At 51.3% G+C, this 23571-nt stretch overlaps 2 protein-coding genes across 2 annotated transcripts; both read left to right on the forward strand.

Annotated features, from left to right (window-relative positions):
* Positions 1-3099: 3099 nt before the first annotated feature.
* On the forward strand, positions 3100-10307 carry FASTKD5 (FAST kinase domains 5). Its single transcript, XM_059817869.1, has 3 exons — positions 3100-3139; positions 7593-9716; positions 9777-10307. The coding sequence occupies exons 2-3, from the start codon at positions 7631-7633 to the stop codon at positions 10094-10096; spliced, it is 2406 nt and encodes an 801-aa protein (XP_059673852.1). The 5' UTR covers positions 3100-3139; positions 7593-7630; the 3' UTR covers positions 10097-10307.
* UBOX5 (U-box domain containing 5) lies at positions 3115-23162 on the forward strand. The gene is made up of 5 exons (XM_059817870.1): positions 3115-3139; positions 14474-14570; positions 16469-17651; positions 20644-20805; positions 22284-23162. Exons 2-5 carry the CDS (start codon positions 14517-14519, stop codon positions 22493-22495), a joined length of 1611 nt encoding a protein of 536 aa, XP_059673853.1. The 5' UTR covers positions 3115-3139; positions 14474-14516; the 3' UTR covers positions 22496-23162.
* Positions 23163-23571: the final 409 nt, after the last annotated feature.

The following is a 23571-nucleotide window of genomic DNA, read 5'->3' on the forward strand; positions in this document are numbered from 1 at the left end:
CCACTGTGTGGCTTGTCTGGTTGTGTTGCGGGTGGGATTTCAGGAGGGACCTGCAGCCTGGCTGGGGAACCACAGGGAAATGGCTCCGTGAGGGAAGACCACAGCTTGGACACACCAGCTCCCTCCAGTTGAGAGATTCCTCCTAGCTCCCATCCCAGAGGACGGAGAGCAGCCTGGCGTGGCAGAGCAGGAGGGGAGAGGTGCAGGTTGCTGGGAGCACAGCGGGACGTTGCACGTGTCCGTGTCTGGATGGGACGGTCCCCAGCTCTGCCTTCCCAGGGTACAAGGGCTGCTCAGGCTCTTTCAGAGCTTGAGAACAAGCACCACAAGGCCATGGTGATGGCCGCAGGGCTGGATAAGATGTCTGTGTTTGAGATCTCACCCCAGTCTGTAGCTCAGATGCCCATGGATGTGTCTGGATTGACACCTGATGTCCCAGGGTTGATTGAGAAAGACAGGCTTGCCATTGGTCACACAGCCGTGGCGTCTCCCAGCCCCACGCGGATGTCCAAGACCTCCCAACACTCATGTAGGTGACTGAATTGCTCCCAAGCCCACCACCACTTGGCTGCCAAGCTAGGCTCAAACCTGAGGGATTTCCAGGTGAGAACACACTGGGGAAGGCAAGACCCAGGTGGAGATGCCAGGCATGGCCCTGGAGCCAGCCATAGTGGTGGGAACCCGGCACGAGCTAATTCCCCTTCCCTCCCATGCCAAGATCTCACTTGGAGCAGCCACATCTCCTGCTGCAGCATCTCTCTAAGGTTCCGCCAGCACTGGGGCTCAGAGGCTGCCACCTCCCAGAGAAACCTCCACCGTGCTGGGGCTGCAAGGCTGGGAAGGGATAGCTTTGGGGGAGCTGCTGTCCAGCCTGCAGGGAACGGGACAAGGAGGTGTGGGATGTCCAATGGGCATCCCGACGCTGGGTTGGAGAACAGGGCTGCTTCCCCGGCACGAGCCTTTCATGCAGCTGAAGGAGTGGGAAACACAAGCGACTGAAATGCATCAAAATCGTGTTGGATCCCAAGATGATTGGGGCGGGGAGAAGGACGTTGCCAGGGAGGCGGTTTTGGAGGCTCACCCCAGGCTGAGGCCCATTTTGCCTTCCCTCACAACCAGGGAGTTAACACAATGTCCAAAAACTCCTGCCAATATGCAAGTTTTTCCTCAAGTGAATCCCACCCCAGCTGCTTTGTCAGCGTCACATTAAAGCAACAATCAGATCGACATTATTTTTCTAAGAAAAACAATAAATCCAGCACTTTTCCCAACACCAGCTTTGCTAGAGAGGTCTCCTGTCCTCTCATGACAAAGCTGATGCCTCCCAGGGCACAAGCAGCCTGTCAGGGATTCAGCGATTTCTCTCAGACCAGGTTTAAGGTCCGAGGTGCCATCAGTAACACAAGGCTTTTAGTACAGTTCACCGCAACCAGCGTGGCTCTCCTCCAACTCCCTTTGGTCTCCTAAAAATGTGATTTCCTCAGCTGCCAGAGGATAAAAAGCTGATGTGAAGGAAGACCTGAAAAGGAAATTCACCTGGTAGAAAGATTAGGAAACAATGTCTGCTAAGTAAGTGTATGTGCCAAGCCCTGCTTAATGCATTTCCATGCTCAAAGCCTTATTTAATTACTGTTTGCCAATGCTTAAAGCCTGCAGTGGGCAGGAGAGGGGTCTGGGCACAGCAGAGCTGTGAATATTTGAAATACTCAAAAGCTGTCTGGCCACAGCCTTCTCGTAGCCCTGCTTGTGCACAGGTGTCGTGGTTTAGTCCCAGCTGGCAACTAAGCCCCACACAGCCACTCACTCACTCCCCCCAGGTGGGATAGGGGAGAGAATCAGAAGAGTAAAAGTGAGAAAACTTGTGGGTTGAGATAAAGACAGTTTAATAGGTAAAGCAAAAGCTGCACAAAGCAAAGCAAGGAATTCATTCACCACTTCCCATGGGCAGGCAGGTGTTCAGCCAGCTCCAGGAAAGCAGGGCTCCATCACGTGTAACGGTTACTTGGGAAGACAAACGTCATCTCTCCGAATGTCCCCCCTTTCCTTCTTCTTCCCCCAGCTTTATATGCTGAGCATGACATCATATGGTGTGCAATATCCCTTTGGTCAGTTGGGGTCAGCTGTCCCGGCTGTGTCCCCTCCCAACTTCTTGTGCACCCCCAGCCTACTCGCTGGTGGGGTGCTGTGAGGAGCAGAAAAGGCCTTGACTCTGTGTAAGCACTGCTCAGCAGTAACTAAAACATCCCTGCTTTATCAACACTGTTTCCAGCACAAATCCAAAACACAGCCCCATACTAGCTGCTGTGAAGGAAGTTAACTCTACCCCAGCCAAAACCAGCACAACAGGGTTGGACCAGATGACCTCTGGAAGCCCCTTCCCACCGCAACCACTCCGATCCTGTTGGTAAAGCTGCAATGAAGAGCACCAGCCGAGACACGCACCTCCACCGCACTCCATTCACGACCCCAACCCCCGCCCGCACGGTGCAGCCTCCGAGAGGCCGTGCTCTGCCCACCAGCCGGGACCCCCTCATTGCCCCCTGCACCCCAAGGACGGGCCCTGCCCCGCTGCCCACAACCAGCAGCCGCCCCCTGGGAGGTAAGGCTGCCCTGGCAGTCCCTGCACGACACCAGGGAGACGGGGCCGGCGCGCCCAGCCAGGCCGCAGCTGGGGCACCCAGGGGTCGGCTCCTGGGGGGCTCCTGCAGGCCGCGGCCCAGCTCCCCGGGGCAGCCATGAGCCTCACGGCCGCTCCCCGCAGCACCCTCCGCGCCTGCAGCCACCGCGGCTCGTGTCGGGCAGGTGAGCGCGCCCCGGGGCGGCATCGAGCAGCCCGAAAGGGCCCCGGTGAGGCCCGGAGCCACCGCACCGCCATGACGGCCCCCCGGGGCAGCCACGTGAGCCGCCGTGTCACATGACCCCACACCACGTGGGGCCGGGCCGCGCCGCGCGCGGCTGGCGCCACCTGCCGGCCGCGCGCCGCTCCTGCCGCCGCCGCGCTCTGGGCGCAGTTCGGCTGCCGTACGGCCGGAAGTGCGTCACCGTCAGGTGGCCGGAAGCGGCGGGAGGCGACGGGGGCGGCCGGGCGGAGGGGCTGGCGGGCGGCAGGGCCAGAGCCGGCGGCGGGCGCCGGGCCCCGGTGAGTGCGAGCGGGCAGCGCGGGCCGCCACGTCCCCTTCCCCCTCCTCCCCCCTTCCCCTTCCCCTTCCCGCCCCCTCAGCAGCGCCGCCCCCTCAGCGGGCGGGGGGGGGCACACGCGCATGCGCGAAGCCCCCCGCCCTGCCCGGGGACAGCAGCGGCGGGTGCTCCGCTGCCCCGTCTGCGTCTATATATATATAAAATATATTTATATTATATAGAGGGAGGTACATCCACGTGGGTATGTAGCGGGACTCGTGTTTCCAGCGGTGCCAGCTGCCTGCCTGGCGGCCGCTCTGCCCCGGGGGTGCCCGGGCCTTTCATCGTGCCTGCTGCCTTCTGATGCCGGCGGGGACTGAAAAGTGTGGGGGGGAAAGCACAGACAAACAAAAAAGTGACGGGTTTGCACTCTGACGTCGTAATCCGGTGGGGGAAAAAAAATCCTTTCCTGGTATTTTTCTCTTCAGCCCAGGGGCAGGTGTTAACTGTGGGCTCTTGGCCAAAACGAGCTGTTTCACCCCAACATGTCACTGCTCAGTTCTGAAGTCCCTCACATATATGGAGGAGGTGTCGTCTGCCCTTTTGCTGTCAGTGGTGCTGGGTAGGGGGAAGCAGAGGACGGGTTGGTGCGCTGCAGCGGTGGGTGGTCTCCTGGCGTGGGTCCTGCAAGGGTTTTCCAGGGCTACTGAAAGCCCCTTTGCGTGTTTCAGAGGGACCAAAAACAGCATTTCAGAGTGCACTTATATCACCTTTCGCAGAGCTGCTTCTCCGAGGCAGGTGGCATCCCTCCAGGAATGTTGTTTTCCCTGGTGTTCAGCTGATGCTCAGCTGTGCAGTTGTGCTCTCAACTGAGAGCTCAGCTCCAAGTGTGACACGCAGACACATACACAAAGATGTTTCCATCCCAGAGGACCTCCACAAAGTGCATTCGCAGCTTGCAGGGCCCACCTCCAAAACTCGCTTTCTGACTGGCTTTTTGGAGTCACTGGAAGTGAATTTTCTGGAGACACTCGTCCAGAGGTGGGAGGCAGTTTGGCTGTGTTTGAACAAGAAGGTGGGAGGAGGAGGAAAGGCTGTTTACTCAGGGTAACAGGAAGAGAAGAAAATCAAGGAGAGGTGTAGGTTGAGTTGGAAGAGAAATGCTGTAGAAGCTTCAAAGATCACAAAGATTTAGTCTGGGGATGGGTGAAAGTCATGGGCAAAAGGCCACTTGGACACAGCCTGGTTCTTTCGAAGGTGCTTGAAATATCTCGACCCAGCCCGACCTCGCTCCCCTGTGCGTGATCTTCTCTTTTTTTGCTGGATTTGGAGCAAGGGAGGAGAGGAATATTCTCTTTACTGAATAGCTTCCCAAATGCGTCAACAGCTTAACGCTAAACTACGTGGATGGTATTTTTAGCAGCATGCGACGTTCGCCTTCGAAGCCTTCGGTGTGTGAATGCTGTGACTTTGGTTCTCTGTCTTTGAAGTGGGGCTCTCGTCTCTGAGAGGGGTGTTTCTGGTAACAGCAGAGTGCTGGATTTCGTAGGTAGTATCACCTTTCAACAGCAAATAGAACTTGTTTTAAATAAAAGGCATGTCTCTCCATAGCGCTTGCTAGTCTCTCAATAATAGAATAGTAGATAGAGGGCATGCAAAACAGAGTCAGACAAGAAAGTCTCTCGGAAAGCCTAGGTAGGACAAACCTCCTCTTGTCCCAGATCATTTTTGCAACTTGAACCAGGCCCTCCGAGTGTCCACTACGACAAGCTCTGTGAGGTGCTAGAAGAGGAGACGATGCCAGTGGGGAAGGGGTCTCCTTCCCCCAGCCACAGTGCGGATCTGAGCCTTGCCCACTTCACAGCTGCCTGTCACTTGTGGCCAGTTCAGGCTGGACATTACAGCCAGTAGAGCCAGAAATTATATTTTCATCAAACATTTCTATGTGCGAAACGGGAGAGCTTTGAAATCCAGCTCATGCTTGCTGCTGCTGATGGCTTTGTGAGGCCTGGGCTGTGCCACAGCGTCACAACTCTTGGCTTGGGTTTTGCTGTCCAGATTCTGGGGGGGCTTTTCCTTTCCCCTGCTCCCAAGACAGCCAGGAAGGGGTAAAGTCTCTCCTGCCTGTTGTGGTTTGACTTCTCAGGCAGGAAGGGGACAGCCTTGCAGCTGCGTAGCTAGCAGGGAGCAGCACAGCCATAAGGGTCAGCAGTGCCTGGGGTCTGTGGAGCAGAGCCTGATCTGCACCAGGGGGCTGCCTTGTGGTGTACCGTGAGATTCAAATAAGGTGCCTGGCAAGCTTAGCAGCTATTGAGTGTCTCACAATATTTATCAGCCATTTACTAGTAACCTTAAAAACGCATTGGCCTCTTTCTTGTACCCTCCTCCTTGTGTGGCTGTCTCCAGAAATCTTCATTTCAGCTTGCCCTCCCTCTGTTTTTTCTCCCGGACCCCCCTGTTCTCCACCCAGGTTGCTTTTTTCACCTCACCTGGGGCAGCTGAGAGGTTTGCTGCTCCAGCAGCTTCTCCTCACCTGCCAGCTGGTGGTTGCTGCCCCCAAGCTCTGCCTGCGGAGCAGAGGATGTGAGAGATCTCCTCGGCTGCCTCAGTGCGAGTCGACACGGTTGATCTCAGAGGGCTGAACTAAGCCACCTGACTTTGCACTGGAGCAGGTCAGGAGCACTCCCATGCCAACTCTGTGCTGAGATCCTGTCCTCAGGCAGAAGCTGAGCCCCAACAAGGCAGAGGTAAAGCTACCTGGTGAGAAAGCAGCCTGCAGAGAGCAGCAGGCTGCTTGTGCCTGTGCCAGATCAGCGATGTCTTGCCTGCCTGCTCCTGTTACTGCTTTTGCTGCTGTGGGAGAGTTCAGGGGGCACAAGAGACAGCCGAGGCTGCTGCAGGGAACCATCCCCCCAGCAGGCAGCACCCGACATCTGGCACCAAGAGGGAGCAAAGACCATCACTTGGACTTCCCCCATCCTCCCTCCCTCTCCCCTTACCCTCCCTTTCCATCTTACCCTTCCTTGAGAGGAGTCGATGCTTCACCGTTGCAATGCAGGAATAGATCATCTATTAGATGTCATGCGTCATGGGAGACGTGGGGATTCTTGTACTCAAAAAAAAAATCCAGCTTATGTCCAGCCAAAGCTGCTTGTGATCCCCCATCCCACTGCAGCCCTCTCGTACTCAGATACCCCAAACCCAGAGCGTTCAGCCCCCCTCTTCTTCCCCCACAGTGTCCATTTTGCTGCTGCAAAACTGAGTTTGCCTGCACCACCGGGACATCTTGATCTAGCCCTGATCAGGAAGCCGCGTGTATGAGCAGAGCTCAGAGGGATGCCCGTAAAGGATTTATTTCCCCCATGTGGGGCGCACGGAAGCTAAGGCGTATCGTTGTGGCAGTGTCTCTGCCAGGCTTTGGCTTTCTTGATTGCTCAGTGCCCTATGGTAGTGAGAGCACAAGGGATTTTAAAGAAATTGAAAATGCCTGGTTTTTAATGCATCTTTGGGGTTGGCCACACGTGGTGGGATAGGGGTGTGTTACACAGAGCGCTGACCTGGTGCTTTTTTTTAATCAGCATCTGAATCATCGTAAACAGGCTTGTTTGGCAGCCTGTGCAGGGTGGCAGCATGCAACTTAACTCCTGACAAATTTCTCATCCTCACCCTCTGTGCTGTATCTGGTTTAGGCAGGAGTTTGGAAGGCACCTGGCATTTCTAAGCCTTCTGTACCCTAAAACTATGGGAAACACTCCCGAGTCTGAAGCATAAAGCTCTATTCCCTCTGGTTCTCAGCTCAGGATGTAGCATCTCATAATGATTTGTGTTGTTTCTGCCGTACTTTTCCCCAACTTTGTTCTGGGGCCACGTTTCTCCTTTCAACTAATCTTCATCTGCAGGTTATGGGCCAGCTTTCACTCTGTGGATTGGTTTTGCAGAGACTTTGCTCACAGCCTCCACATACTGTCCCCAGGTGTGAAGAGCAGTGCAGCACCCTGGATATTTTGACAGCTTCTCGGGTGGTGGTTGGTGTTTCAGACTGTGGTGACCGAAGTAGCAGAATGCTCTGTTTGAATACATAAAGTCTCTTGAAGCTGCAGCTCTACTGCAAAAATAAGTTTTCATTGTTTAGAATGAAAGGAAAGCAGTTTGGGTCCCTTAAAAATGAAAAAGAGATGACTTTTTTCTTAGCTCCCACAGTCTCTGCCAGGTTACTTGCAGCTTCTGAGTAGTAGGTAATACCCAACTGCCGTGTACCCCGACTTCAGGTATGTCAGGTCACCTGGGTGCTTGTCTTGAACTGCCTTTGCATGAGATGATGTTCGATAGCGGCTGCCTTATGGCTTTGCCGGGAAACAGCCGCCCTGGCTAGGGGAAACATTGGCATCGCCTCACTTTTGGTAGTGTAAAGGATAGATTAAAAAGTGCTTCGTGTTAGGTGGAAGCCACTCATTCTTCGTCTGCCCTTTTTTCAGTACCTGGAAGCAATTCTGACCCCAGTAAATTGTGATCCATGGCTACAGTGCTAATATGCCGAAGATTTCCAAGACTGAGCAGGGTGACTACATTTTCGACTACAGCCAAGTGCAAGGCCGAGAGCGGAAGCCGCAAAAGTAAGCAGAAAAAGGAAGAGAACCTGGAAACAGCCAACACCGGAACCGAATCTGTGGCTACGATCCAGTTGCTGAATCCACTGGACTACAGAGTATTGTATAATCCATCTGCCTATGCCAAAAGCAGAGCTGCCTCCCAGCAGCACGCTGCTAGGAACAGTGGCCAGGCTCTCGGTGACACTTTCACCAGCCCTGGCACCGCACAGGTTCAGCATACGTTCGGTACTGCCTCTTCTCAAGCTTTGCCACCCATCAGAAATGCCCTGCCAAAACCTGAGTCCAAACCGTTCCTGGAGCAGACCATCTTGGCACATCTCTCTGTGGCTCAAATCAAGGAGGAAGCAGAAAAGGAAAAAACAGAGATGCATGACTCCAAGGAGGACCCTCGCATGTTTCAGAAGGGGAGGCCTGAATACAGATCTCTCAGCTATGACAAGTTTGAGTCAGTAGACACCCTTACTTTAGAAGAAGGTGACTCGATTTTACACAGTGTGGCCATATGCAAGGGCAGACAGAGCCCAGGCACTCTCACAGGTTATTTTCGCAAGTTGAGTCGTTTGCCAGCGGAACAACACACAGCGTTGGTGTCTGAACCCAGGTTTAATACGCTGTGTCGTTATGCTGTCAAAAACATCAGGTTGTTCAGTACTTCCGACCTCATCGATATTTTAAAGGCTTGCATTCGTTTGGTTGTTCCACCCACCCACCCTCTGCTGAACGCGTGCGAGAACGAATTCTGCCGGCGCGTGTGGGACATGAACCTGGACCAGCTGCTGCTGGTGGCTGATTGCTGGCGCTGTCTGGAGCGTAGCGTGCCGTCCTACCTGAGCATTTTGTTCAGCTATGCCAACATGCACTGGAAAGACCTCACTTTGCCCCAGTTTGTTCAGCTCGTTTATATCATAGGTGAAGGCCGGAGGTCACCTGCGGACTTGACGCAGAAGGTGGAGAGCATGATTTTGAAGTACTTGGACGCTTTCACCTTGGAGGAGGTGGGTGCTATCTGCTTAGGGCTCTTCAAGTCCCTCAGTGGTATCTCTGACCACGTCATGAGAAAAATTGCAGACAGAGTCTCCCTGCAGATGGAAGACATGAGCACTTATGCTTTGGTGAACGTGCTTAAAATGCTCCGCTACACTCGCATGGACCACTTACCCCTCTTGAAGGAACTTGGGAAGGTTATTCCCGCTCAGATTCCTACGATAAACATCCAGGGCATCATGCACATCACTCTTACCTGTTCATCCCTACACTACTTTGATGAAGGCATTATGGCTGCTGTAGCCATGTCTTTGCCGCCTAAGGTGACTTACTGCCGAAGCAAAGATGCTGCCAAGTTTTTGTGGTCGTTTGGATGCCTGGACTATGAACCTCCAAATGAGGAAGAGTTTTACTCCAGCCTGATAGAACAGATGCATAGAAAACTCCATGAATTTAGGAAGTTTCCAGAGCATCTCCTTACTGCTTTGCTTGGCTTGGCATTTGTCAAACGCTTCCCAGAGGAGCTGATAGATTATGCTTTGAGGGATGAGTTTGTGCAGAAAACAAGAGGTAGTAAGTATGAGCTCAAAAAGGACCTGTTCACCCTTAGTAAGAGTGTTGAAATTGAGTGCCCAAGCTACCAAGGCAGCCGCCTTCCACCTCAGCTTTATCAAGAGATGCTCGAGATGGTTTTGAATTTTGCAGAGCAGGAAATCTACGTCAGGCCTGAAATTGTGGAAGCCACGTCTCTTCTCGAGAGTGTGTTAGGTGGCCCCGAGTATGTGAAAAACCACATGATCCTGCCTCACACGAGATCGAGTGATCTGGAGGTTCATTTGGCCATGGATGGACAACCCATCCCTTTCAACTTAAAAGACCCTATTGCAGATAAGAAATTAAAAGACATCGGAGTTAGTCTAACAGATGACTTAATGACTCAGCTTATAACAGGGAGATGTAATAGCCAGTCACCCATGGATGTGGAAAATGAAGCCAGGACTCCCGGTCAGGAGGGAGGGGAAGAAGCACAAACACCACGCGCTGGGGATCGTGCTGCGCTTTCAGGTGGAGCTCTTATCACAGATGCCAGATTGCAAGTTGAGCCTAAATCGGGGCGCTGTCTTGAAGCCCTTACACTGAATCAGCAGCCTCGGAGAGTGAAACTGGCTATTCAGGTGTCCAACCGAAACCACTACTGCTACTGCTCCAAGCGACTCCTGGGGCTGCACTGCTTGAAAAGGCGGCAGCTACAGCAGCTGGGGTATGTGGTGGTCGAGCTTCCCTTTTGGGAATGGTTTCCTCTGCTCAAACGCACGCGTTTGGAGAAGCTCAGCTACCTCCATTACAAAGTCTTCGACCCAGCACTGCTTAGCAGGGCTGGCTAGTCTGGTGTAGTGCTTGCTTAGAGGCTGGCACAGCCTCCCAGATGCATCTCTCTTTCTGATTACTGGTTAAAATGGTCTCTGAGTGTTGGTTAAGTTTTTGGCAGGTGCTCTGTGTGCTCAGGCTGCTTTGCTATGTTAGCCAATTCTGCTCTGCTGACAGTCATATGTCCCATGCTCTCCTTTTGTACGTAGATCCTCAGATGCTTCCATGACAAATAAAAACTACTGTCCTGTTCGTTTTTCTCCATGATTACTTTTTTCTCCGCCCTAAATGAAAGTGAATTGATTTGGTGACTCTGTGACAGCAGAACAGTGATATTTGGGAGGGAATTGGGATCATTTTTAGTCAGGAAGCTGACCTGGGTGCCAGGAACACACATATGTATTTCCTTACTGTTTCCATCACCATAGAGCTGGGGCTGGCGGGCATGCTGTCTGAGTTTCTCCTTTAGGAGCTGTGCATGAGCAGGACAGAGCGTGAAAGCTGAGCGGTGAGATGGAAGCTGGGGCTGAGGGTTGGGGTGCTCTGACCCTAAGATGTTAATTTCGTGCTCAGCTCTCAGCAGTGCCTGGCAGAGAGGATTTGCATCCTGTTGATAATGTCTGCCGCCGAATGCGGCCGACAAATCCACCTCAAGGCGATTCCCCTGCCTGGGTGACGGTGAGTCCTGTGCAAACTAGAGTGCAAACTCTGGCTGTGTGGAGCATCTGCTCTGGAGGCTGCTGGTTTCACCCTGTGTCACATGGCTCATCGTGTTATTTTCTTGCTCAGGATGTGGCCCGGTGTCTGATTTCTGCACACCATTCTCAGGACAGAGTTTACTGGCTTCTTCCTGAGCTTTCAGGTGGTGTTTATCTCCAAGAGGAGGGACATTTTCTGAGGTGCACAGGGCAGGCTCTGCATCTGACCAGAGCTGCAGGGATTATTTCACATGGAGCAGCAGGTGAAACTCCCATTCCCACTGCAAAGGCAAAGCCAAGCTGTTCTGGCTATTTTGCAGTGCAGAGTTTTGAGGCATACTGAGGTGGAGGGTAGGGAAGAGAGGTGGCTGTAAGCAGGTCGCTGTCCCAAGGCAGATCCCATATATTAGCTCATTTTGGCTGCCTGATTTAAAATGTCTAGGCTGGTTTTCTTCCTCTCCCTCAAATACTTGGTGTTACAGAGCACTCTAGTTCATTGTCCACTATGCATGTTCCTTATTGCGGCAGCTCCCTAGTCGCATGTAGGACACCAGGAAGGCACTTGGTGACTAGCTCCAAAAAGCCTAGTTTTAAATGACTTGTCTAAGACCACAGAGGATCTTGCTGGCATAGAAGAGTACAGAGTACAGTCCTTCAGGTCTGCGTCTCACTGCCACAGTCGAAAGATCTTCGTTCACCTTAGGGAAGGCACGCACCCAAGAGAGATGGGACAGTTGTGTGACAACCTAATGGCACTTCATAGTCTTTGAGTCCTTTGTGATCTTTGAGTAATTTGTTTTGACAAGTAATGACTTGTTCTGTAGGCGTATTTTTAAAGTGTTCGTAAATTCAGACCCTCCTTCGTGCCACAACTGCCTGGGTTGTCACTAGCACAGGAGACCTCCACAGAAGCTTGGGGCATAATGGCAGCAGTAGCCATGGGAAGCCACATCCACTGCCCCGTCCCATTCTTTTTCCAGAGCTTTTTACAGTCTCCATTTCCCCAGCTCTTGCTTCAGCCCAGGCTTTCTGCCTGTCCCTGCTGATTCTTGTTCCCAGCCTGCTTCTCTGGCCTCAGCCAGGCCCTTTACCTTCCTGTCACAGTCTGTCCAGCCAGTTCTCGCTTTCCTCTTTTCACGGAAGCTTAGCCCTAATCTCATTCCAGTTTCCCATTTAATCTGTCCCTTTATCCCCACGGTCTGACTTCTGAGCTGCATTTTCATGGGAAGAGTACAAAAACCACAGCCGTGGGTACAAGCAACTCAGTGACCAACTTTTGCTGTGAAGCAAGAGTGTAGCAAAGGTTTTCAGAAGAATGGGGAGCAGTGACTTGGACGTGCAGAATAATGCATTTTCTTACTGAGATGTTGAACCTGGAAAAATTAGCCTGTTTAAGTCTGTCAGGGTCACAAACAGGTAGGTGAGAATCCTATGAAACATGCGTGTATATACATATATAGCTGATGCTGCAGAACAAGGAGCAGCTGAATTGAAAGAGAGCAAGTTTAGGGAGAGAATAAATTGTTTGTAATTAACCAGAGCTAATTGCCACAGATTATTAAGAGCATGGTAGAAAAGGATAGATTTAGGATGCAACCCCAGTAATAGCCTTAGGCTTGGAAGAAGGCGTGAGTCTGTCCTGAGGAATGGCTTGCGCCCGTCTGTGATTTGCCTGGCATGAGACTGCGCTGCAAATAGGAGGTTGCACGACCGCAAGGTCCACGGGAGAACTTGGCATCCGTAGGCAGGATCTCAGTAGATGGCAGTTTGTAAGAAGTGGGTTCTTAAAGCGCTGAGTTTGCAGGGATGCAGAGATTGAAGGTGCCTCTCCTCGCTCGCCTTCATTCAGGGAAGGTCTCACCAAGACTTGCCGAATGCGAATTCACCAGTCTGGCCTGGTTGGAAGGGATATGGAGGACTCTTCAGCCCAGGAAAAACAGATGTGAGGAGAAATAGAAGAAAGGGCAAATCTTGAGTCATTCCAAGAAAGGGATCAAAGAGAGTTGATTTGCCATTTTTTGTAATACCAGTGATGGGAGAGCCAAGCTAATGTTCCAGGCAACGGGTTCAAAATGAACCAAAAGCTGGAGCTTTGTCACACAGCCTATGGTTAAACCAGCAATCTTACTCCCACAAGATGTGGGTGCCAAAAGTCAGACCAGTTCAAAAGCCTATTTGAACAATTCCTCACTGGCAGCCCTGTACTGGAAGCCTGTCAGGCTCAGAAAACCAGGGAAGTAATATTGGAGGAGCATTCGTTTGTTCTTGCCCCGTTCCTGTGTTCGCTGTTGAGATGCAAGAATTGCTCCCGAGGGCTGTCAGACCAAATATTGGGCTAGAAGGGGTGCTCATCTTGCCCGCTACGCCTGCTTCAGTCAAGCATTGGCATTGCAGCCTTCAAGCTCTGCTCTCTGCAGGCTTGGCTTCTATTGTGTGGATTTTTGTATGTGGGATTTGTACCTCGGATACCACATTTCTCATTTCAGATTGTTGCGCTCAATCACACGTAGACCGGACTGCTCCCACACCCTTAGCAGGCAGGCAGAGCGAGCTTGTTAACGCTCTGCGTTCCAGCAGCCGGACCGACGTGCCCCCAGAAGGCCAATTTCATTTTGGCTGAACTAACAGCTTCAGTTGAAAATCATTAAAGGGCTGCTTGTTCTTGAAGGAAGCAGTGGGAAGCAGTGGGTTCCTGATTTGCAAGGTTGCCCAAGGCAATGACGTATTAAAACGAAGGTTAACGTAAGGTTAAAACTCTTACCTCGCAGATAATTTCATTCTTAAAAGGGATCTGATATAACCAATTTGAGTCACTTTTTTTTAATGGAAAAGAAGGTGCGTTCACTTGAGTTTCTTTAATGAACGTTGTCAGAAGAATCAGCTGGGTCGGTGTTCAGAACACAGATAATCTCCCTCAGAGCTATTAAATGCCCTCTGCTCCCTTGGAGCTATTAAATACCGATTATTAATATTTGTGTTTAATCTTAGCTTACATCTGAGGCTCCCGAAGCCCTCAAGAAACATTTCTCTTTGTGGCAGCGGTGTGTTAGTGCTGACTGGTGTTACCCTCACCCCAAGAGGCCCCATCTGAGCTTGTCATGTTGGGTGTTGTCCAAGAGCGCAAGCAGGTCTTGCCTGAAACTGCTGAAGGCAGCAGATAGATAGATGTGGTATGTGGGGGGAACCAGGCACGGAGGCAAAACACACGGTGGGAATGGACACCGGCTCTTTCCTCCTCGCAGCGGTGAGGGGCTTCAGTGCTGAATGCCCCGGTCAGACCACAGAGCAGCCCACGTCCTCCAGGTCTGACTGAGGCTGCTGAGAGCTCACACCGATTCCTTTGACAACCTCCTGTGATATTCTGATGCATTACTGTATCTACAAAACCTCCTGCATCTTTGATAAACTTTCAGATCTAATTGCTAGTCTATCCATAGGTAAGACGTTTTTAGTTAAAATAGCTATTTTCGCTTTGGTGTTTCTCCAAGGGTTCACTAATTTATATTAACACAATTTTTTCTCTCAGTCCTCTCTCTCCACCACAGCCATTTGGGTTTAACTGCCTTCACCTCCTGGACTCAGATCTGAGCTGCATTTTAGGAACTACCGAGTTTGTAATTCATACAGGCTCCGAAACACGAGATCCTTTCACTGTTCACTGATGTTTACTTTATTTGGCTTTTTTTTTTTTACAAGCTGAATCTGGTGCTCAGAAACTGAGCTCTCTCCAACTGCCAAGATGGTAATAAACGTCTGTCTCCCACAGTTCAAGCCGAGAATTCACTGCAACAAGGTAAAATAACGATGTGTGGGGTTTTAGGGAGCTGGAGGGGTGGAGGGGTTAGGTGGAAGTGGCATGCTGGACTGGTTGAGACTGGGGAGGGCTTGGTCGCTGCTCATCTGTGATAATTAGCCGTGTTTCTGGAAGACTGATTTTTGGCTGGCTTTCCTGAGAAAACAAAGCAAAGGCAACTCACAGCAAACTCCCGTCATTTTGTGTGATCCGGCTGGTTCGGAGAGGGATTTTAACATGGGAGGCGGTGTGTGTCCACTGGCGGCAGAAGCATGGAGGGCAGTTGCAGGTGAAGTGTAGGCTTTTTAGTCTGCAAAGCTGACAGCATTTTTGTCGACTAAAATCGTTTTCCAGTGATGTGGGAGGGCTGTGATTTGGGTGGTCTTGCTCACAGCTTTCTCTTCCAAGCTCACCGGTCTCCTGTCATTCCCAGCAAGGAGGTTTTGTGAACTGATGTTGGGAATCTGTCCTCCTGGATCCCCTTCCCCTTTTGTGCTTTGGTCTTGGGAGAGTCATTGATGTGCGAGCACTAAGAGAACTTGTGTCTGTGTGCTCGGGATCTGCAGCTCACATGAAGATAAAGTGGAGCTGAAGGCTCAGTACTTTGAAAAATCAGTATTGAGAGCTTTCCCACAAGTTACTCTTCAAAATTTGGTTTGTCCTTTCTATGCTTTGGTCAGTCTCTGCTAGGTAGTGTTAGAACACCGTATAACCTCCTGTGACTGCTCTAATGTGGCACACACTACATGTTGGAGGGAAAAAGCCCAGATTTTGCAGGATCTTATAACAAGACAATGTTATGTGCTTATGGGTGTGCATGCTTTGACTTGAGATACCTTTTTCCCTGCAATATTACAGCTTTCCCTTTGTCCAGTAGAATATGCAGCTCTTGACAAGTTTGCTGAAGTTACTGTACTCCACAAATAGTTAAGTTTTCACCCAGCATCATCAGAATCTCTTAGATACTAACTAGTTTTTAATTCAAAGCCATTTTTTAATTGTAAGTCTCCCACCGACTCACACCCCAAAATCCAAGACGGGCTTGGATTTGTAAGTATTGTGCTGTAAAAACAGCAGCACTGGTGTGACCATCCATGCAGGTGGTGTGTTGAGAGACCCAGCCATGCTACTGAGGTTTGGTGCAGTTGTTGTGGTCAGGAGGGTGTAGAGTGACCATATTAAGCAGGTGGAATAAATAGATACTCCTCGCTGTTACCTGTTCATTTAGCAAGCGCTGCAGACTTTTTAGGCCGCAGGGCTTCCAGGAAAGGGAATGGGTAGAGCCAGTCTGCCCAGGAGAAGACCAGAGGGTGGGATTGCATGTTCTAGGAGACATGGGGCGGGCTCCAGCCTGGTTAGAAGGATCTCCCTCAGGGACGGGTAGGGCTGATCCCAGAGCGGGAGAAGGCAGTCAGCTACCTGACCTCCAGAGGTTTCTTTGGGATCCTGTAACTGCATGATTCGGAGTACATTTCCACATAGCAGGATAAGCTGACATAATGGTTCACCACTGTTGAAAGAGGAGACTCCCAACTCCCACACACACACATGCTCTGCTCCCAGCCACACTCTCCCACTTGATTTAGTTCACTGACCCAGCCAAAACCACAAACTGTGGATGATTTTCCACTCTTCTAGCAGTTACATCAGCTCTGCAAATGGCTGGCCAGGTAACAGGGGGCAGAGAAGAGTGGATGGGACCGCGTGGCTGGAGGAGGGTGGGAGTGGGTCTGCTCTGCCTCAGCAGCAAGGATCTCCTGTGGTGTCTCAGCTGCATGTGAAACCTCTGTCTTGGTTCCTAGTTGATGTCATCTTGAGAATCTACGTAAGTGCTTGTGAAATTAGTTTCCTTTTATTTTCTTACTTCAAATTAAATCCAGTTTTCTCCTGAAACACAGATTTCTGCTGATGGTTACGAAGTGGAGAATCTGATCTCCGAAGACCTTGCCAGGAGAAATCGTGGTTTCCGCAGTGAATACTTTATCAAACCTCCAGTCCACGTCACGATCTCTTTTCCTTTCAACATTGAGATCTGCAGAATTAATATTGACATCTCATCTGGGGGATACCAAACCTTCTCCGGGCTCGAAGTTTACACCTCTACCTCATGCAATAAAACCTCTTGGCAGAGCCCTGAGGGTCAGTTCTCAGGTCTGGCCGGTCAGCCTGTGTCGGACAAAGACACTTTCACACTGGTGGGCAAAGCTGTCTTAAAAAATCAAAGCAAAGTGACGTTCGGCCACAGAGGCTTCAAGCCGAGGCCTCCCTTCCATCAGATGGAAAATGTCTTCTCCTACCCTGGCTCTGCATCTCAAGACCTCTGGAACAAAGGGCCCGCCTCACTGAGCAATGTGTCGCACTTAAAAATCTGCATCACCCACGTGGCCGGAGGCGGCCTGCCTTGCATTAAGAGGCTGGAGGTGTGGGGACAGCCTGCCAAATCGTGCCCGCAGGAGGTGATCGAGGGTGTCTTTCAGGTGGCCTCCCAGTTCTTCGCCCAGGACATCGGCAGCCTCAAGCCAGAGCTCTGGACGCCGATGGAGAGCGACTGCGTGCCCTTCAGCACCAACGACAGCGAGCAGCAGACCCTCCGCAAGCTGGTGGACATTGTCCAGGACATCCCTGAAGAATTCCTGGACCCCATCACTCTGGAGATCATGACCTTCCCCATGCTCCTGCCCTCCGGGAAGGTGATTGACCAGACTACCTTGGAAAAATGCAACCGGAGTGAGGCATCTTGGGGCAGGGTACCCAGCGATCCTTTCACTGGGGTGGCCTTTAGCCAGCACTCGCAGCCCCTACCTCACCCTACCCTCAAGGCCAGGATAGACCATTTCCTCTTACAGCACAGCATCCCTGGCACCAACCTGCTCGGGAGGGCTCACGCCTCGGAAATGCTTGTACCTTCTTCCATAACAATGTCTTCTCTGAAAAGGAAAATGGACTGTATGGATCAGAGCTCCGTGCCGCCACCCTATTTTTCTTCTACAAACTTACTTGTCACGTCTACCTCAGAGAACAGTGCTAAAAAAATGAAAACTGACAGTGACTCGCATTTGATCCAAATGGACTGTTCGACAGGTATCGTGGCTCCCTAAGTCACTTGTGTTTCTTGAGTGTCTTGACAGCCCAGGGCCAGGTTTTCAAGTCAGGAGGATCCAGTACAGGTTCCCATCCCACCTCTAGAAAGCTTTAAGGCCATTGTATTTTGCTGTTGACAGATGTTGTGGAAGTCAGGTCATCGTCTCATTCACCTCCCCTCTCCTCAGCACAACCTGCCATCCTGGATGGTGTTTGCTCCTGCTCTGTTTCACTTTTTCTCATCTCTATGCTCGTCGTTCTCATTGCGTTACCTGTGCAGTCTGTTTCACAGCCCTCTTGTTTGCTCAGGTCGCTGTGTTTCCCTTTTAGTTTGTATTTCCTTTCTCCTCCTTGCTTTCAAGCCACTGTCCCTGTGGAGACATTTTTCTCACAGTGTGCTGGTTTGAAGTTTCTTTATCATGAGTGATTTATTATCTCAGACATCCAGTATGTTCTTGCGTCAGCAAGAAAATATGCAACAGCAGGAAAAGAAATGTCTGGTGGTGCAGTGGCGATGGCACAGGGAGTCCTGGCTGGTGTGGATCTTATCACAAGGAGTGAGGTGGGGAGGAAAGCAGGAATGGGTCCCTAATCCTGCTCCTGGATTTCCCTAGCCAGGTGCTGCTAGCCTGGGCTCTTGGTGCAGCTGGTTCCCTGTGCACTCAGTGTCATCGCAGAGATTGTGTCTGCGGGACACGCTGGCTCCTTACCTTCTCACAGGGCTGCTCTTGCTGTGGCAGAGGCTGAGCTGGGGGAGCGTGTCGCTGCACAACCTCCAGTCCATGCTAATCTTAGTGCAGCAGCGCAAGGGCTGGAACAAACAGCAGCAAGGGAATTGCAGGCAGTGCTGCCTTTGCAGCGGGGAGGAGAGGACAGCACAGGCTGGGAGAGACTTGCACAGGATTTGCAGTTAGTTAAAGCAGAAAATCGGGTAGAGACATTAGACAAGGGATGTGACTTGTGTCTACAGAGGAAGAAAATGGGCACTGGTTTCCTTTCATCCTTGCTTTTCTCAGAGATCTGGTAGCAGCACCGCTGGGCATAAGCTCCAGGAGGCAGAAAAACACTCCAGACCTGCAACCCTGAGATAAATTCCCTGAAAAGCTGAGTGCTTTCACCCACCTCGGTCCCCAGCTGTGCACGGCTTCTCACCAGCAGCCAAGGCAGTGTTGCGGCAGTGCAGACAGACCTTTGGACCCACCGAGCGCTGGGCGTGGGAGTGTAGGATACTCTTTGTAGGTCCAGCAGCTCCCACCCAGCAGCATTCAAGTGCTGGGGCAGGCTGGACTGGTGAGGAGGCGACAGTCTTGAGAAAGCAAAGGTGATCTGTGTTTAAATACCAAGGAGATTCACACCTCTCCCCCCAAAATCTGTTTGCTCTTTGTGGTTTATTCTTTAACGACTAGTACCTTCAGCCTCCGGTCCATGGTGAAGAGCGTGGCTCCCAAGCAATTGCTCCTCTTGACTCCATGCTAGATCTTTCGCCCGAATCTACATCTATTCTGCCATGTTTGCTTTCTCCCTTGTTGGCACAGGAATTCCTGAAGCGTATTGGAGTTGCTGGCAGTGCAAGTGTTACATGGATATAACTGTACAGCAACGCTTACATCTCCTCTCTGGTATCGTTAAACTGAGTTACTGCTTTAGGTAATAATCCCACTGGAGCAGGACAGTAAACTTAAGCTGGGAGGTGGGCAAGAGACGTCTTTAGCAATCTCATATTTAGATGAGCTTGAAGAGAGCAGCCGTGTCTGTGAGGCTGTCTGTTGCAAGCAGTCTGGTCTGAGTAGGACGGTATAAATACGTGGTGCACGGGTGTCTTCTGGTCGCGTAAGGGCTCTCTCTCTAGGCAGGTAAGTTCAGTTTCCTTCTGTTCTCTAAACTAGTGGTCTGTAACGTGTCAAAAGGTGGCCCACGGCTTCTGATTGCCGTTCATGCCTGCTGGTACCTGTCACTTGTGTTGTCTTCCTCCCAAAATTGTCCAAAAATGTTTCAAGGGAAAAGCTTAGGTGGTTCTTTACTTTTAAACAAATTCTTTGAAGACTTGGTAGAAAATAATTGATGTTTGGTGGTGCCGGAAAGAGTAGGACGAAGTCAGACTGCACATTTCTGCTCTGATCTCTCAGACTAGAGCTCATTCCATGTTTTAGGAGGAATCATTAGTTATTCTTACTGCAGAGGCGTGTAACAGCTCCCAGTGGGGATGTGCCCTGGTCTCACAGGAGCAGGGACTGCCCTGGGGGGTCCTGGAGCTCCCGGGGGAGCCGTGCCCATACATAAATAAAAGCACAGTGCTCGTCCCGGGGAGCTCATGCTTCAGTATTTCATCAGCCTTGATTGCTGTAGCAAATGCGCAGCACTAATTCAAAGGTCTTCCTTTGGGAGATGGATTTAACAGAATTAGTGATGCAGACAACATTCTCTTAATGCATAGTCTTAATTAACGCCTTCAGTATTGCGCAGGATAAAACGCTGCAGGGAAGGGTCTAACCCTGTGCCTTTGGCTTTATCCCTTAACTGAGAACTGGGACAGAGAGAAAAAAATAAGTTCCCCAGATTTTGTTAGTGCCTTAAATGTTCCCAGTTAGCTGTGCGAAGCAAGCCTGGGAGCACTGGGCTGGGGCCCTCAGTGGAGCAGGCTGAGGGAGCTGCCTGGGGTTTCAGAGAGAAACGGGTTTCTGGATTATTTGGCATTTTGCCCTTTTTCAGACCTGCAGCTCTAAGCCCGCACCTGAATGTTCGTTGGCACTGGGGCGTGACGTGAATGTTTGACAGTAATCTGTAGGACTTTTCATCCTTAGGACACAAAGGAGATGAGGCACTACATCCCCATCCTGACATCTCGACAGGGAAAAGAGATGTCTCAAGAAAACAAGTGGCAGGGCTCCTAAAATCCCAAGTGTTGTCCCAAAGGTTCAGAGGCAAAGCAGCATTTCTGTTGCGCGTTCTTTTTCCCAGCATCCGCTTCTCGAGCTTGTGCTTCTCTTTGCAGATCCGGTCTCTCACGAACAAAAACTGTCGGAGAGTTTGGACACTGCCTTGAACTCGGCGCTCAGCTCAATGCCCTCATTTACGGCCAAGCTGATGAAAAGCCAGCAGCAGGCGCAGAGCGAGGGAGGCTGCAGCAGTTCGTGGAGCACGGGCACCGTCCTCGGTAAGCAGCAAGCGCCTCTGGTTCACCTTTGCGAGTGAGAGAGGAGAGGAGACGAGAACTGGGACCGGGTTAACAGGGTTGTGCTGCTGCTCAGCATCTTTCTATGCCTCTTCAGACTGCAAAATGTTATATATTCAATATAAAAATATTATATTGTCTCCCAGCAAGCTTTACTTAGCAATCCCTAGCTACTGCCTTTGTATCTCAGCAGTTTTAATGGTTTATTCTCCCAGTGAGGCAGGTTAGACCTTGTTGACCCCCAGAAAGTAAGGTATGTTGTCCACGTCCACAGTCAGAGCAGGCTTCAGCATGAGTCCTATGATCTGCCCATGTTGTTGGCTGTCGCTTGTCTGCGCTGCCCAAGGACGATCCCGGATGCGTTGTGCTGAGACGCAGTGCTCAGCCCAGCCTGCACCAGGTTAGTTCAGACTGAGAGCTCGCCCCACATCGAGGCTTTGGCTGTTCCCAGAGCTCTGCGATTTGGGCTGAGTGGCTTAAATGTTGCCGGTTAGCTGTAGAGAGCAAGGTGGCGAGTTTCCACGTGGGTGGGGAATGAGTTTGGTGCGGAGATGCAGCTGGAGAGGTGTAAATCAAGCGAATACCATGTAGCCTGCTGACCCTGAACAGGAACAGGTAACGGTAGAAGCGTCGCAGGCTGACCACCCAAGTCTGTGCCCAGAATCCCATCAGGTTTGAATATATATAGGCCAGGCTGTTGAGTCCTTGTGGCTTTCATCACACCTGCTGGTTAGACATGCTAATTCAGCTGTATATGCATACCCAAAATTATTTCTTCGGGGTGCATTGAACCTTTATATGTCCCTCTGCAAGCCGATGCCCTAACTGCTGCCTTGCTCCTCTTCTTCCCCTGAGCGAGGAGCTGCCTGCCCATGGCAGAGGAATGGGTTTGGAGGGACCAAGTGACCCTGAGAAAGGGCCGGGGCTGCGCAGCTCCCAGTGGCTGTCTCTCTCTCTGAATAGCTTTTGCTGTTCCGCAGCGACGTTAAGCTATTAAGCTTTTTCCTGTCCCCTTTAAAATTGCTGCTGTTTAAGAGCTGACTAAGTAGCCCTTGATAGGTAGTGTGTGACAGGAATGCAAAGTGATACCTAAAGCCTTTCACTCGGGAATCGGTGATTTTAATTCATTGGAAAAGCGGAAGAGAGGCCGATTTAGTCTCAGTAAAAGTGAAAAGCCCTTTACAGTCATCTGTCCTCAATTAAAAGCCTGATGGTGCAAATGCTGACGTGATCCAGCCCCTTCTGAGCACAACCTGCCCCAGAAGCCAGACCGTTCCCTTTCCTTATGGTAGTGATAGAGAAAACGGACGACAGTCCTCAGCCGTGAGCGCCTACAGCTGTGCTGTGTGTCCACAGAAAGCGGGGCCCTTGGCTCATAGGCAGGATTGGGCACGTAAGCGGTGGCACAGCGTGGACTTGTCACCCCCCCGACTGAGCTGCTTCTCCTGTCGCCTTTGTAGAGCACGGCAGGAGCAGCCAGACCCAAGGATGCGCTTCCTGCAGCAAAACCTTCTCCTCTTATTTCAAAACGGAGCCCGTTTACCAGCTTCCCTGCGGCCACCTCATGTGTCGCCCGTGCTTGGCCGAGAAGCAGAAGTCTCTATCATCGATACTGTGCGGGAGTTGTAAAAGGTCGACTGCCACGCACGACGTCAGGAGGGTTCACTTCTGAGCCCTCAGCTGCCCGAGCCTGCCGGGAGGATGAGAACAAGGAGCCGCTGCTGTTCCCTGTGTCTGTATCGATCCGTAGGAGGATGAAGGCCTTCGGAGAACGTGCCAGATGAGCACCCGTAACGGCGGAGAGGACTTGGTCTTCTTGTGCTTACAGAGTAGTGGGGGGTGGGGGGTTAGAGCATCGCGCCAGAGCAAAGCGATCTGAGGATAATAAAAGCCATAGCTTCTTTAACAAGGAATATGTATTTATACAGAACTGATTTCCACCCGTCGCACCCGCCCTCTTACCACCATCCCAGTGGCTCCATGGTTTAGCATAGGTGCCTTTCGGACTGTGAGTTTAGCTTCCCTGTGAGTTAAAACCATTTACATATTCGACGAGCAGCCATTCGGTCATGGACCAGGCGAAGTCCTTGTGATTGACAACATGCAAGCTACCTGACTTCTCCCCTTCCCCGCCTCACTCCCCTCTTCCCTGCGGTGCCCTCGCTGTGCTGCAGGAGCACGTCCTTCCTTCGTTCTGGAGTCCAGCAAGTCGCAAAGAGAGGCCGTGGTTAATGCGTGAGTAACCGGCAGCGATCTCATCCTGCTCATACGAACTCTTGTAGAAAAGCCATCGCATTACGCCAAACGTCACTCTCGGTTTATGTCGTGTGACTGGACCAGCTCCCGTCTGGCTGATAGACATTTAAGCCTTAATAAAATTATGTTTAAAATCAGATTCTCTTTCTGACTCGTAATTGGTCTCATTGTGAGTCTTAATGATTTCGTGGAGTGAATCTCTTTGCAGAGTACTGAATAAATGGGCTGGAAAAAGCTAAGTAAGTCGACACAAAGGATCTGCAGACCCACAGGTTTTAGGGGGGTTGTCACAGCAGCTGCGGACACCGTCACACAGTTGAGGCTCAGACAACTAAACGTGAGGAGGTCTGGTCTTCAAAGAGCTGTTTAGAAAAAAGCCAGAAGGAAAATCACTGGGATACATTCTGTCTCCAGCATGTCCTGGATGTGCCCAGGGTAAGGTGACAGCAGAGGGTTTTGTCACCTGTGTAAACCCCTGCTGCTGCCACTTAA

This window comes from Gavia stellata, chromosome 5 (assembly GCF_030936135.1).
Source record: "Gavia stellata isolate bGavSte3 chromosome 5, bGavSte3.hap2, whole genome shotgun sequence".
Classification (NCBI taxonomy): Eukaryota; Metazoa; Chordata; class Aves; order Gaviiformes; family Gaviidae; genus Gavia; species Gavia stellata.

Excerpts from the sequence above, each read along its gene's own strand:
- FASTKD5 (XM_059817869.1), top strand. The coding sequence starts at position 7,631 with ATGGCTACAGTGCTAATATGCCGAAGATTTCCAAGACTGAGCAGGGTG. Across the intron at positions 9,717-9,776 it reads AAATGAAGCCAGGACTCCCG|GTGGAGCTCTTATCACAGAT; the intron begins GTCAGGAGGGAG and ends CTGCGCTTTCAG.
- UBOX5 (XM_059817870.1), top strand. The coding sequence starts at position 14,517 with ATGGTAATAAACGTCTGTCTCCCACAGTTCAAGCCGAGAATTCACTGC. Across the intron at positions 17,652-20,643 it reads CCAAATGGACTGTTCGACAG|ATCCGGTCTCTCACGAACAA; the intron begins GTATCGTGGCTC and ends TTCTCTTTGCAG. Across the intron at positions 20,806-22,283 it reads GAGCACGGGCACCGTCCTCG|AGCACGGCAGGAGCAGCCAG; the intron begins GTAAGCAGCAAG and ends TCGCCTTTGTAG.